The 15,344-nt window shown below is 40.1% G+C and overlaps 1 protein-coding gene across 1 annotated transcript in view; it reads left to right on the top strand.

Annotated features, from left to right (window-relative positions):
- Positions 1 to 7,183, top strand: part of CRY1 (cryptochrome circadian regulator 1) — a 37,929-nt gene extending 30,746 nt beyond the window's left edge. Inside the window, exons 9-14 of the mRNA XM_082772561.1 lie at positions 102 to 304; positions 1,054 to 1,155; positions 2,999 to 3,094; positions 4,246 to 4,317; positions 4,417 to 4,524; positions 6,524 to 7,183. Coding sequence (XP_082628687.1) covers positions 102 to 304; positions 1,054 to 1,155; positions 2,999 to 3,094; positions 4,246 to 4,317; positions 4,417 to 4,520 — 577 coding nt within the window. The 3' untranslated portion in view covers positions 4,521 to 4,524; positions 6,524 to 7,183. The remainder of the gene's footprint in view (positions 1 to 101; positions 305 to 1,053; positions 1,156 to 2,998; positions 3,095 to 4,245; positions 4,318 to 4,416; positions 4,525 to 6,523) is intronic.
- Positions 7,184 to 15,344: the final 8,161 nt, after the last annotated feature.

A 15,344-nucleotide genomic window follows, 5' to 3' on the forward strand; every position in this document is an offset into this window, starting at 1 on the left:
ACAGTAATTTGTAGACGTTGCTTAAACTGTCAAATAGCTTAAATAGCTTGATATTTAAAATGTTGTTCTTTTTTTTGTTTTTTGGTTTTTTTTTTTTTAAGACGTTACTTGCCTGTACTTAGAGGTTTCCCTGCAAAATACATCTATGATCCTTGGAATGCCCCAGAGAGCATCCAGAAGGCTGCAAAATGTATTATAGGAGTTAATTATCCCAAACCAATGGTAAATCATGCCGAAGCAAGCCGTCTGAATATTGAAAGGATGAAACAAATTTACCAGCAGCTTTCCCGATACAGAGGACTGGGTATGGCTATTGGCTTTATTTATTTGAAAACTTCTCTCTCCTTCTAGCAATTAATAGCTTCATTCCATAGTCATGGTTAGTTAGGTGTGAGGTCTGTGTTGTGACCGGGGTTGTATATTCAAAAATATGAAAATATTAGATGTAACCAAGAAGAGCAAAAAGGGATTGATTGGGCTGTCTGTTTCCAAACCTTTTCCAGAAAACTTTTTATTTAGGTTTATGGAAGCTTTTGGTTAAACTGGGTTGAGTGAGTGTTGTGATACTTCTGTACAGCTAAGTTTTAATAACAGTGATTAGGTTCATAACTTCAGTCATAGCATATATGTGCACGTGCTGTTGCTCAGATGCTGATGCAAGCTGTGATAGCATTCTGCCTAGTTAGCAAAAACCATCCCCTTTGCTCTGAGAAGCAAACCACGTGCATTTACATCGTTCAGAAACGTATAAGCAGTCTGTGTTCTGTTAATAATGGATATTGAATCAGGATGCAATGCAGTCTAGTGCAGTATGTTGAATACTTTAATGCATATTGGAAAAATTGTACAGAATATTATATGGAAAATTTTTGCCCACTAAGTAATTATGAACTAGAATTACTTGGCAAGATCCCAGCAATAGGGGAGATGGAGAGATGCTCTATTATAGAGGTAAACTGCTCAGGGTGAGGGTGGAGAATTGGCCCTCATGAGGAACAAAGCATGCTATTTTTAATTTTTTTTTTTGTCTTTAAATTTTGTTTCATTACTTAGGTCTTCTTGCAACAGTGCCTTCTAATCCAAATGGAAATGGAAGTGGTGGGCTAATGGGCTTTTCACCAGGAGAAAGCATTTCTGGTTGTGGTAGTACAGGAGGTCAGTCAAATTCTTTTTTCATACATGGAAGTACTGGAACTGAACTGCCCAAACATCTTCTATAAGGCCTTTGCTGTTATGTATAATTAAGAGCTGTTCTCACAAGACAGTTCTCAGTGCAAATCACTTATACATTTTCAGATTTCTTCGCTGTTTGGCAGTATTTATATAAAGACATCTTCAGATCTTTTTTAATCTCAAACATAGAAGAAAAATTTGTACTGTTTTTATTCCCCCAAAATCATTTATTAATGTGTGTCAAAGGGTTTGATTTCAAAAGCATTAGAATGTGATCTTTTAGAAATCCAAGCATCCTGATATTTGCAGTAAGTAGTGATTTTTGAATTTTCAAATCAGAACTGTTAATCCGTAAATTTTCTTCCGTCAGCATTAGATTGCTTACTGGAATCTGCCATAGCACCAACAGCAGTATGATTGACAGTGTCTGTAAGAACTTAATACAGAATTTATCAAATGGTTTTGATGAAAGTTTTTATGCTATTAATATTCCTAATGTAGCACACCAAGATTAACAGGTTACTAAGGGAAAAAAAAAAGCAAAACTGGGACTTCATGTTGTGTAATCCAGCAGTGGGAAGGGGGAGACAACTGGAAAAAGGTAAAACCTTTTGGTTGAGATAAAGACAGTTTAATAGGACAGAAGAAGGAAGGGAAAATAATAATAAATGTGTGTGTATGTACATATATATACAAACAAATGATACACGATGCAATTGCTTGCCACCCTCCCAGCCAACCCCCCAGGTTTTATTGTTCTGTGTGACACCCTATGGCATGGGCTATCCCTTGGCTGCTTGGGGTCAGCCGTCCTGTCTGTGGTCCCCTCCCAGCTTCTTGTGCAGCCTCAGCCTCCTCGCTGGCAGGGCAGCACAAGAAGCTGACAGGTACTTGACTCGCTGTTAGCACTGCTCAGCAACAAGTCAAACACCGGTGCTATTAACATTATTTTTCTCCTAAATCCAAAACATGACATCACCCCAGGTCCCTATGAGGAAAATTAACTCAATCTCAGCCAAAATAAGGACACTTTTCCTAATATCTAGTCTAATATGTAATAAAATTTCTTTACCATGAGGGTGTTCAAATGCTGGGAGAGGCATCCTGGCGAAGTGGTTGATGCCCCCATGCTTGTCAGTGTTCAAGAGGCATTTGGGCAATGCCTTTAAATTAATATGCTTTAACTTTTGGTTAGTCCTCAAGTGGTCAGGCAGGTCCCTTCCAAGTCAACTATTCTGGTTAATTCTATGATGTTTTTAACTCTGTATAAATCCCTGATGCATCATCATCTTGAATACTATGTATACCTTAGACTCCTCCTTGTTAAAGTCTAGGACAGAACTGAAAATTTACTGTTTTTATCTTCTCCTGAGGCTTTGGTCAAAGTTAAAAGCAAATTGCAGCAGAAGGTGGACTTTACCATTAGAGAAAGGAAGTCTAGACTTCTTAAAGCTGGGTGCTTGGGCATTTCTTTCTTTTAAGTTGAGGGATTCAGAAGGTAAGAAGGGCTTAGTTAAACAACTAGCATGTACACTCTTTCAAGTGTATGTATATATGCATGGTCTACTTTTACTTTTCGTATCAAACTTACACATTTTGTAGGAGGTTACTGTGCATTTATCCAAATTTGCAAGTTTGAATTTGAAAAGTTGAAACCATTAGAGCTTTGGACCCGTTCGGAGGTAGTTTAACAAATAAACAGAAAAGACCAAACAAAACAAACCCAAAGCCATGCTCAGTCTACCTCTTGAAGGGGGATATAGGTGGAGGGATGTCTTTTAAATTCCCAAATTTAATTGTTTATGTTTTTTTCCTGCCTCACTAGGAGCTCAACTGGGAACTGGCGACGGTCAGACAGTTGGTGTTCAGACCTGTGCCCTGGGAGACTCTCATGCAGGAACAAGTGGGATTCAGCAGCAAGGTATTACGGGAGTGCTTGTCTGTAGAGGATCTCCAGGTTCTTACAACTATGGAAAAAAAGACAAAACATAAATATAAAATGGATGAATTTTTTGGTGGCAGCTGCTGTCTATAACTTGGAACTGGCCTTGTTTCTGTTCTTGAAACATAAAAATTATGTCTTAGAGTAAACTTGCTTGTCTTGTCACTTTTATCTTTCAACTACTCATCTAGAATAATATTTCTGTTTTGAAGGGGGGATCACAAGCATGACTAAACAAAATTATTGAACGTTATTCTAGGCTACTTCAAATGCACAATACTGGAAGACAAACTTTCACTTCATGCATTTGATTGCAAAATTTGCATGTTATCTTTTTCCCTGATTTCATTACCACTCTTTCCATGTGTAATCAACTTTCACAATCTTGTGTGGATACTCATTTAATTTGTTTCCATAATTGTTAGTGGCTTTGCACAGTGATTGAAGATGTGGTTTGTAGTAGGTCAGAGTTGCAAGCAAATTTAGCGTAACTGTCTCTTCCTTGCAGTCTTAACAGACGCTGTATGTTTACTGGTCACGAAAGACTAATCTGTTTTGTTTAAATACCCAGAACACCACAACAGAATAAGAAATGTTGCAACTGCTTTTGCTAATTTGCACTACTTATGTGGGATGCATAATGCATTATGTCAGGGTTGCCAGTGGATAGCTTACACGAGCCAGAAAAAAATTAAAATCTTTTGTTACTTATGTTTTTTCTACAGCATAATTTTGCTAAGGATTTGCTATTATTTCTATAAAAGAATAGTTATACGATGAGAAGATGTGAAAGTACAAATAATAAAAATTCATAGCAACGTAGAATATATCAATGTTTAAACACATTAACTTCAGTTTCCTACAAATACAGTGCATAACTATGCATGCACATACTGTATTTTTCATTGTGCATATTTATTTAATTTTTATTTAATTGTCATAGATTCTGTTATGAGGATTTTTTTTTTTTTTTTTTGAGATAAGAACTCTTTCATTCAGGATGGTGTTGCAGGATTTTTCTTGATGAAGGAAAATAAATCAATTGGCTTTTTTGTTGTTGTAAGGAACGTAACTGCACTGATTTGCAGTTCTGGATTTTATTTGTTATAATATCTACTGTATCTGAACAGGTTACTGTCAAGCAAGTAGTATCTTACACTATGCCCATGGAGACAATCAACAATCACACTTATTGCAAGCAGGTAATTTAAAAACAAAACCAAAAAAAAAAGTGAATATATAAAAGTATAATAGAGTCTTGGTATAAATCCTTGATATAAATACTGGTTTTAAATTATCAGGAAGAACATCCCTTGGTACTGGTATTAGTGCAGGGAAACGCCCAAATCCAGAAGAAGAAACTCAGAGCGTTGGGCCAAAAGTCCAGCGACAGAGCACAAATTGAACTGGTAAGAACTGCAAAGCCTTACATTTATCCTGTTAATGAATAAATTACTGTACAGATTTACCATGTGTACTATGCTGCAGTGCAAAGATCTTAAATTTTTGCTCCAGATCTTTCAGTTGCAGGTGCTGTACAGACCAAAAACAAACAAAAATCCTTGCTCTGGAGAGCTTATGAGGTATGAGAGCAGAAATAGTTACAAAAATAGAAGTAGGCCAGTGGTTATTGGACACCTTATTTGAGGTATTAAGGAAAGTTAAGGAAAGGGACATGGTTGAACTGTGGTTTTCTACACATTAGCAGAGCTGTTTATGTAGCTTCAGTTACTCTCTGCTCCTGCATCTTGCCTTAAATTGTGTCAGCAACAGTTTGTGTGAGCGTACAGTGACCTGAATCAGGAGACTAACACAGCCTAAAAGGATTGTCTCAGAGCTTGGATGAGTTTTAGACATACAAATGGACTAAGGAGAACATGTTTTTGAGAGACACAATAAAAGAGTGCAAAATGCTGCTGTAGTTATTGGTTGTGAAGATCTAGAGAGAAGGATGATATGAAGACTTGGGCATTTGTCATTGGTCTGTAACCTGAGCAGGATGCTCAGATGGACAAAGTTTGTCAAGAAAGCTGTGGTAGAAAGTATTTGAATCTGGAGAAGGATGTGTTCCTGGGTATATGTGAATAGGTGTGAAAATGTGTAGAAGGAAGCAGAAATTGTGCAAGCAGTTTGATTTGTGTGTAGTCATCAACAGAGAAGTTAACTGGATTTTGTGTTTTGGATAAATATACTTAGGAACAGTACAGAGAAAGAAAAGCAGACAAAAAATGTTATACCCCTTCTCCTAGTGAGCATGAGTTGAAAGAAATGAGGAAGATTACCTGCAAGACATGTTAGAGTAGTGACTTCAGAGGAAATCAAGAATGGAGGTCTGTCTGAAAGAAGGGGGGACAAGATTCAACAGTAAGAGTGTGGCTGTCTAGATTAAAGGTGGTTGACATGCCATTCCATCCTTATCTTTTTATGAAAGAGGTTTAAGAGGTGGTCATTATGGAGTTTGAAGAATACAGAAGAAAAATAATATGTGAGGCACTGGTGAAATTGGAAGGCAGGGATTCCATGCAGCAAGTATAGAAAATGCATTCAGCATCTCCAGAGGTAAAAAGGGAAATTCAATCTACTTCATTTGGTTTTGACAGCAAGATCTAATTTTGCTTGTTATGTGGTGTCAGCACTTTGACAAAGTCATTGCAGTGCATTATGAACAATTGTATTGCGCTGATTCAGTTCAGTGAAGAATCACAGCATTGTTTCCATAATGCCTGTTGCTTGTTTCTAGAAGTGAGCTGAAAACCCAGAAACTGATGGATCTTTTCTCGCAAACATGGAGTGCTGTAAACCGTGCTTCTCTGTTCTCAAATTGTATTTTGGTACTTCAGTGTGCCTGAGTGGAATGCAATTACAAGAGTCCATGTTTCAGTAGATGTCTGATCCTTAGTATGTGTAGATTCATTCAGCATCCATGTTTTGTATTCCAGAATTCCTTAGGTGCTCGTGTCTGTGTAGAAGAGTGAACTGCAGAGTGAACGTCTGGTTCCTGTCTAAGCTCTTATTCAATTGAGAGACAGGTTGGAGGGGTTCCTAGTTTGGCAGAGAAGACTGACTTTTTGTTAGGGGTGTTCAAAGCGTGCTGCGAGAGCATGACAGTCAAATGAAAAGATCAGCCAAGAACATATTCAGAAACACTGCTGGCAAAAGGGTGTGCACATTCTGAATCGTGTTAAGCTACAGAGGCTGTGGGTTGTTTTTTTTTGGTTTTGTTTTGTTTTTGTTTTCCCCTTTTGGTCTCTAAAGAGTAAGAAATGAGAACTCAGAGTATTTGAGCCAGTATGAATGGGACAAGGCTTACTGCACAGAGAAGGGGGGAAGAGTTGTTTTCCTTGAATTATTTCTGCCTTTTTTCAAAGCCTGCATGACAAAGTGCTTAAGATATTTTTTTTCTTGCAGCATTACTGGAAGAGAAGATACTACTCAACACCCCGGATGAAGTTTCTGCTACTCTGTATTGGAACTAAAGAGTTGTGAGAGTACTTGTACTAAAATAACATACTTTTTCATAAGTTATTTTAAATTGTTCTCAGTTGTTGTAAACAAGTTCAATTTTTGGAATGCGTTGTTTCTAACTGGCATTTCTATGGTTTTTAACTTTTTAATGACTCTTTCACAAAGGACAAATTGAGTTTTGTATATAAAGTTATTTGGTGAAGTATTTGCTAACTTAATGTAAATACAAACATTCATGATTAGTGATAGACCCATCAATATATTTTTGATAATCTTTCATGTATATGGTTGTAGGAAGAGCTGTAGCGATGTTCTGTAAAATGGATGGACATAGAAAGCTTTGAAGTTTTTAAACTGCTATTATTTTTAGATCCCAGAATTTGATGTCTGTATGATCAACTTCAAATTTTCATAATGTAAGTGCTTAGGACTGTGTTTAATCAAATACAGTAGAATTGTAACCTTCATTAATTGCATCTGTATATAAGTCATATGCCAATTTTTGTCAAATTGTAAAATTTTCATGTATATGTCCAGTCCTTGTATTTCTCAGTTGCCTTGTTCAGTAATGACATACATTGTTATTAAAAAATTACATATGGATACATGTCTTCGTGTGTGCTGTTGTTTTAGAAAATATTTCCAAGCAAAATGGGAAAAAGGAGGGAAATGCAGTTTTTAGACTTAATCTGGAAGCCACGAACAGTGAACTATTAACTTTCACTTTCATGCTACTGAAGCAAAACACTATTCAAATTATATGGGCCTTCGTTGAAATTGTGTGCATCTATTCTGAATATCAGGTGTTTTTCACCATTAAGTTATTAGGTGTTTCTTCACAGTCCAGTTTTGTGTTTTTTGTGCTATGAATGGAATTTGCTTGATAGCCTGGCAGTCCTTCCTGCACTGCAGCTAATTTGCTGTTCTTTGAGGATGTTGATGTGTAAAACTGCATCGGGTTTATTAGCTACTCAGTCAATACTCTGCATCTGTCTGAAATGTTTAGAGAAGCTGTATCTAAATGTTTTCTTAGGCTATTAAGATCTCCAAAGAAGCAATCTGAGTTACTACATTTTAACATATAAGGCAGTCAGTTACCTATTTGAGTGGATGCTGAAATTATTTTTATGTGGGAGGAGTTAATTATCCATTCTTAGTATCACAAGATTGATTTCCAGTCATGGGGTACTTCTGTGTGTTGGTTTGGAGATAATTCAGATCAGACTCGGGGGCTGACAACATATTCAGCACTGTGTTTGGTGCAGAATTAGCTGCCATGATTCTGGATATTCCTGATTTTAGATGATAATTAGATTTCTAATTACGAAATTAGATTGCTATTTGCACAGTAAGTTAATGTAAATATCCTTGCATACTGATTTGGAAATAATAACAAAATCAAAAGTACTACTAAAAAATACAGGCATGCTCTTTGTCTTGAGGCAGAGAATCTTTGACTAATCTTCAAGGAAAAATCTTAACACTGAGAACGGAGAAACAGATGCTAAGTATTTTCCACAGCTCAGTCCAAGTAGAGTGGAGAGGTTTCTTAGTGACACAAGTAACCAGTAAAATAAACAATTCTTCTGTTTGCTTAAGTAGTCTGGAGGGGAGAGAAGAAAAAAAGACTACAGTAGTCCTAAAAGTATGTGTCAGGAAATGACTTATTCTGTCAGACAAGATTCTGTTGGATTTTATTTTTTTCTGTTAGCTTCTACTGGAAAGAAATCATGCCATTTAAATGAAATATTCCACCTAGCACTTCTGAATGTATGGCCTAAGAATATCCCACAAAGAAACTTAATCAAGGTAAGAAAGTACACTTCAATATCACCTTTCCCCCGAACAGTCTGGAAGTTGAATATGTAAAAAGATTTCCCAAGGAGTTCATTTATGTGGTAAGTTAATTTTCCCCCTCCTCAAATGCTATAAAAAGGATTCCTCTTGGTGCAGGCAAGTCTGAAGACCTGCGGTGAAGAGGTTTGTCACATTCTCCTCCTGCCCCTGCTACCCCTTTGTGATTTTTTGGGGGAAGTTGCCTGTGTGTTATTAACCCATACTGGATTAATAACAAGAACAGGACCATGATACTGTTTTTTAATCAAATTTACAGTACAGAAATGGAGCTTCAAGTGTTCCTTGAAGTTCTGACCTAGTGGGATGTAGTCACCCCTACCCTGAATTGGTAGGGGATAGGGGAGAGTTTCAGACCAAGGCTTCTTGGAAACTAAACCCCAGGAAAGGATGACTGTAGCTGATATATGATAAAAGATAAATGTCAGTGTAAGCATCTTCAGGAACTGAGTGTTTTCAGAGGGCCTTGGTTGGCCATCTCATAATGCCGGTGCTAGCTGCTGGCAGAGGCTTGTAAAAGGAGGGGAATGAAAACAGTTAAATCCAGAGCAAACTGTGGATGGCCCTAAAAGGGGGATCTTTGGCTAGTTTAGGTTGAGGAGAAAGACCTGTCAAAAATCAGAAACGCTGGGCTTACTGATACAGTCCGACTGTTTTTTGTTGAAAATCGGCATTTACACGAGCCTTCCTGTAACTTAGCTCCTGCCACGCAGACGGGATTTCTCATAAACACAGTAAGGCATTTACCATCTCCCCACCTTGTCAGAAAAGGGCAGTTTGCGATGAAGTCAGGTACCCTCATGGCATCACGGTTTGAAGCCGGACTTCCATCACGGCCGGGTTTGCCGCAGCCACTGCAAGCGCGTTGAAGGCTGTAGCGTGGGATATGTGTAGCTGGGACTATGGAAAGTGATGCAGAACAAAACAAAAACCCTCCAAGTTCTTGATGTGTGTTCTATGCAAAACTCTTGTCATCACCTACTTATTACGTTCTCTGAACCGCGTTAATTTAAGATGACAGTTCTTAACTTTATGGCAAATTAAAACGTTGCGTGCCATGTATGCGCTTGAAGTTGTTTTTATTTGCTGAAACTTTAAATTCGGAACAAAGTAATTTTTCTGAGTATGAGATGGAGAAAATCCATCATTTACTGTGTTAAAAGCTAAAGAAGTATAAAAGGCTGCTGGAAATCACGGGTTCTCTCTTTGCAGAGGGCCACAAAGGGTGGCTGCCTCCGGCGAGCTCATGGCATCATACAGCTGTCCCAAACTCGCCTCCTTTCCGCCTGCTTTCACTCTGCTGAGCTGTAGATGGTGCTCTGGGAGCTGCATTGGCACGAAGCCCTGCAGCTTACAAGGCCTTTCCACGGCAGAGGAAGGATTTTGTGAGCGAGGATGGCGGTGGGCTTTGGCGAGTGGGGTGCTTGGACCCCTGGCACGAAGCTCTCGGCATCGCTCAGGGGGAGCCAGAAGTCAGAAACCAAATCGCTTCTTTTGAAGTTGCTTTTTGGGAAAGTTGCCACGTTTGCTGTACTAAACCAACATATATTATCTTCTTAAATGCATTTAACCTAGAGATTACTTTAAAAACTGGCTTTTGAAACTGTAGTCAAGCTTTTAGCTACCTCAGATGCTTCCCAGGTTGTCTCTGTTCCTTGGGACCGAAGCGTGGAGCTGGGCCCCCTGAGATTTGGGTCCCTGCCTCTGCCCTAATGTGGTCCTGTTACACAGCCTTAGGTAAGTGCCCATTCCTTGGGGCTTTGTGCACAAATTCCTGCTAGCATAGCCGTGTTGTTCTGTTTTGATTGGGGTTAGGTTAGATTGAAAGAAGCCAGAGAGAAAGAACCTTCTTTTTCTTGTGCAATTTCCTTTTTTTCCCTTAAAAGACCAAGCAGACAAGATTCTCACCCTTTATATGTTGCCTTAGCTTTCAGCTTGATTATTTACTGCAATTTGTTTCCCAGAAAGTAAAAAAAAAAAAAAAAAAAAGTGAAAAAAAGTGAAAAAAAAAAAGTGAAAAAAAAAATCTGGTTAGAGGGGAAACTTCTAGCAGACAGATAATTTTAATTCTGCCACCATTGCCAGACATAAGAGATAATGTTCAAGTGATCTAAGCTCCTGAAGTGCAATTGTCTGCACTTCAAATGCAAATTTAATTCAACGTTAAATTTAAAAATGCAAGGAGTTCATTTCAATAATTTTTACAAAATCTCAGGCAGAACAGAAAGATGGGAGATGCGGAAAAGAAGATGGTACAGGTACAAAAAAGGAGCCTTTCTCCTCAGACTGACATTGCTTTATTTGCAACAGGTCACAGGGCAAATGTCACAATCCAAAACTTACAAAAGAGCTGCAAAATGCCTAGGCACAGCCAACGTGCAGAATCACAGCCGAGGACCTTGGGTTAGTGGCAGCTTGGGCACCAAATGCAGGTAAGTTATGCTTTTCTGTGATTTTCTTATCTCTGGTAATTACATCTAGCACCAGGCGATAATCCTGTTAACTGCGGTTATTCTGACTGGGAGTAGCCAGCAAGCGAGCCCATAAATATTTAATACGAGAGCAATTTATAGTCTCTCAGCAATTACAGAGAAGGAGGATTTTCTTGAGGTCTGGTTTGCTTTCTAAAGCTCCAGACCATGTGGCCGTTGCAAGGTCTTTAATTACCTGTGTTTTGTGTTTCTCAAGTGCCTTTCACCCCGTCTGAACTAGCAGTATTTCTACCTAAGGAAAGCCATCTCTGCCTGATGGTAGAAGCAAACAGAGGAGAGGCTTGAGCCAGCAAACTCGATTCATGTTGCATTCAGACCTTGAGGCACATGGGAGCAGGGGGCTTCAAGGGAGCCTGGTGGATGCAGGGAAGAAAAACGTTAAATTTAGGAAAAATTTTACAGAAACCTTGGAGGAGGAAGAAGGGATGATGTAAGGAGAACAGCCAGCTGAAGAAAAGAAGCAAAGACTCAGATAAGGGAAGTGCATTAGCAAATAAGGGTAAATGAGTAAATTAGCGTCCCTTGTGTCTTGACTAACCTGATAATGACTCCCTGTGTAATATAGGCCTTTTCTGAGGGGGCTGGAAGGGCAAGAAATGATCCTTTACAAGTAATTTGGGTATTACACAGAGCTATGATTTCTGAAGCACTTACAGCGCTTGCTGCTTTGGTTTTCTTCTTGGTGCCTGGGGATTTTGTTGGTTGTGGGCCCAGCCTTGCAGTCAGCCCCTCAGGATGGGAGTGGGGTCACCCAACTCTTCATTCTGTGGGGCTGCTGCCACGCCGGCTGCTTTGCTGTCCCTGCTCTGCTCTCGATCAGCTCAGCAAAGCCTGGCTGAGTGCTGAAGAGCACGGACCACCTATTACAAAGTATTTCCACCCGTGTGTTTTCTGGTTATTACCTCAGTCAAGCCTCGATTTTATTGGTGTCATTAAACGCTGCTACTCATTAGGGTACTTAATGAGGAGAGGACCCCTCCTGTGCCATGCCTCTTGTTGCTGGACTTCTTCCTGAGCATCCGAAGCTCACAAGAGATTTTTAATTTTATTTTTTTTTGTGTTGCATGCATGGTGAGGCTGAACGAGCCGGGAGGAGGCAGTGGTTGTTTTAGGTGCTCACTGAGGCTGTGGAGCTAGGTGGCACCAAGGGTTTTGGCAAAGTCAGACTTTTACATCATCCATTGCAGCTCCGGGTGAAAACCTCAGTCTGAGGAGCCATGTTACAGACCTCATGTGCAGGGTGACACAGTTTGTAGCAGGGCAGGAGGCCTTGGCAGGCCCAGCCTTGGTCCACACCACAGCCAGGCGAGCTCAGGACCGTTGCCTAACTCACTGAGCTCCTGGGGCAGCTGCCATTAGCAAGGCTCTTTGTGGGCTCCTACAAGCTTCAGAGCCTGCAAACAGTCACACTTTGGAAAGCCCTGCTTTATCCTCTGTTTTAAGTGCTGGAGTGTTGAGGAGCCACATAAAAAAATCCACTCACAAGTGGTAAAGGAAAAATTGCCTTGATGCATGTTTGTAGGTAGTACCTGAAAGATTTACTACAGTCTTATGCTCCATACCGTAAAACGCTACTTGAAGTAATGATGTCTGTAGATGGAAAAAAGAATTATTGAAATGTTATCTTTACGCCTTGGGTAGCATTTGCACCGTGAGGCATTTTGTCTTGTGCTTGTAGTCCTAATCAAATGTGCATTTGTGAATCCAGATAAAGAGTAATGCAATTTTGGAACCACAACAGTACTTCTCAATGAACCCTTATTTAATTCGCATTTTACCACCACCCACAGAAAATTCTGGGTTGATTTTTAGGATGTGTGTGCATGTTCCTTTGAATCAGTAGGCAATTAGAGTATGCTGTAGGAGAGATCACTCTCCTCTTTCTGCTCTCATTAACATACATGAAAATTTGTGACAAAAATGTAGCCATGGGAGAGATGCTTCATGTGCCAGGACTTTCAAACCCAATTGCAGGATCTAAATCCAGTTTTAGACAATCTCTAAATAATTAATGACAGCAAAATGTAGTTAGACACTCAGGTTTGACCAAATTCCTCCTCATCTGAATCTGACTTCAGTGCGGATTTGCATGGGCACTGACATAAGAGCTGACTTTGGTTAGCTTCCCATGGAAATCAGGCTTTCACTGAACCTGAGCCTGCCGTCTTTACACGCATGGAGCTACATCTTACATCTTCATTGTCTGCTGAAAGCAAGCATTTAGCATGCCATCCACGAAGCACTTAGGCATATAGGGTGATTGAGATATTCTGAAGTGCCTGGGTATTTGTAACTGCATTTCAAAGAGAAGCATACAATCATACAGGTACCATGGATCCGTAACTCTGTGCCCAAATGCAAACGAGTACTTCCTTTACCTGGGCATCAGTTTTTAGACACGCTGAGAGTGTCACCAAAACCAGCTAGCAACAAAATGCAATGGTTTGTGTGTCATTAGTTTCAGAGCTCACCTGATAGGTGGTGTCCCAGCTCTAAGTCCTTCTCCCAGGATCTGAGCAGAGACTTGGCTCTTGCCTCCAGCCACCCTCCCAAATGCTCCAAGTTTAGACACAGCTCTCTGAATGTAGAGTCAAGTCTCAATTTATAGGCATTTTGCATTGTTTGGTGGGTCCTGTTACTAGTTAGCATGATTTATGGTTCACTATCGCTCCTGCGAGAGCTGGCATTGTCGCATGGAGCACACTTACAATGGAGAGATTCCTGTGGCTTCACTGAGGTGGTGATGGATTCCATTCCCAATGTATCTTAGCTATTTTTATCAGATTATCTGGGGTGGGTTGCTGTCTCTACAGCTATCGTTTTAACATGGCAACAATTAGGATCCTTAGGTTTCTTTCAGCCCCAGCAAGGAAAATGAGATCCCCCCAGCCCAAAGAAATCTTCCTTGTATGCAAAGGCACTCATTTCCAAAACAGTCTCTTCTCACAAGGCAAGTATATATGAATGAGTCCTTTTTTCTCTGATTATAAGTGCAATTGTGGTATCCCCACTGGATACAGAAGGCTGGGCAGGGGTGGAATCTCTTCCTGTTGGGATTCCTTCCATGGCATGTGTTGCGACGCGAACGCTCTGGCAGAGTTTCTCTCTGATGACCCTCTTTAATTTCTATCTGTAGCTCTTGTGCCCGTCTATGCACAGCAGAGGAGGCTTTGCTTCTTCTAATTAAGAAGAGGATTTTGAAATATCTCCTGAATTCTTGACCTTCAGAATTCCCTCCGCCAACATCCCTCTGATCTGGGGAGAGCTCTCTCAAGGGTTGCCACTGTTCATGTGAAAATAGGTAGGGTGTAATTTGCAAATATTTATAAAGTTCTGCTCTGGGTAATTGAAACTGCTGTTAATTGCTCGTGATTTCAATCCAGACAGCTGGTTTGTTTTTCTGCACCACTCCCACAGGAGAAGCTGCATTACTCAATGCCTCAAACCCCCAAAGGCTTGCTGTTCTGCATAGCATATTGTCTATCTACTGCATTTTCAGCAACATTTGACTGAGTAGTAAAGGCAACTGTGGCTTGTTCCAGGCACTGAGACAGAGAACAGGCAGTATGTAAAGCTTTTGACTTTGGAAATTTGGGAATGATTGCACTGGGAGCAGACTGAGCACATACAAGAGGAAGCAGAGCTGTCTGATGGGGCTCTGGGTAACACAGTGGGCCTAGTTAGGAGGGCAGTCATTGCAAAATCTCCTAAATAGTAATCTGAGGTTAGTTAGAATTCAGCTTTGACTCAGGTTAACTCCCCAAAGGTCGAGGTAAATACACTTCACTGCTGCAGAGCATATCGCACCAGAAAACTATGTATGGGTGGGTAGATCCCATCGGATGACTAACAAGCAGGAGAAAGGACACGACAGGAAAGCTGGTTAATATTCTTCCTGAGAGAAATGTAGGAGGGTGTTAAGAGCAACCAGGAAAATTCAAGTAGCTGCTACAGAGGAGGACAGATCGTTCAGGGCCCAATAAATCAATAACGTGGCTAACAGTCGTGTAATTGCAAGAACGTTACGAACTCGATGTAAACACAGCAAAGTACAAAAAGACAAAAGGAAAGAACCTACTGCACACACCTATTATATATGTGCACGTGTGTGTATGTGTATAGCCTTGTGTATAAGACAAGGGATTGAACATTAATGAGAGCACTAGCGCTCTTGAAGGGAAAAGATTGATGAGATGGATATTGTTGTGGAGCTGAGTGTCTCGTTAAAGACAGTGAATGAAAAATGGTTTCTGTAAACTGGGAAAAAAATAATAGAAGGGACTGAAGTGAAATCCAGGCAGCAGGAGACTGAAAGCACCTCTGCAGATGTAGTGTAAGATACTACTCCAGTTGTATCCTTGGGATCATCTCGTGCCCCACAGAGGTCTGTGCAGCTGCCTCCAGCTTACAATGTGTGG

The sequence above is a fragment of the Aythya marila genome (genome assembly GCF_965140915.1).
Source record: "Aythya marila genome assembly, chromosome: 1".
Taxonomy (NCBI): domain Eukaryota; kingdom Metazoa; phylum Chordata; class Aves; order Anseriformes; family Anatidae; genus Aythya; species Aythya marila.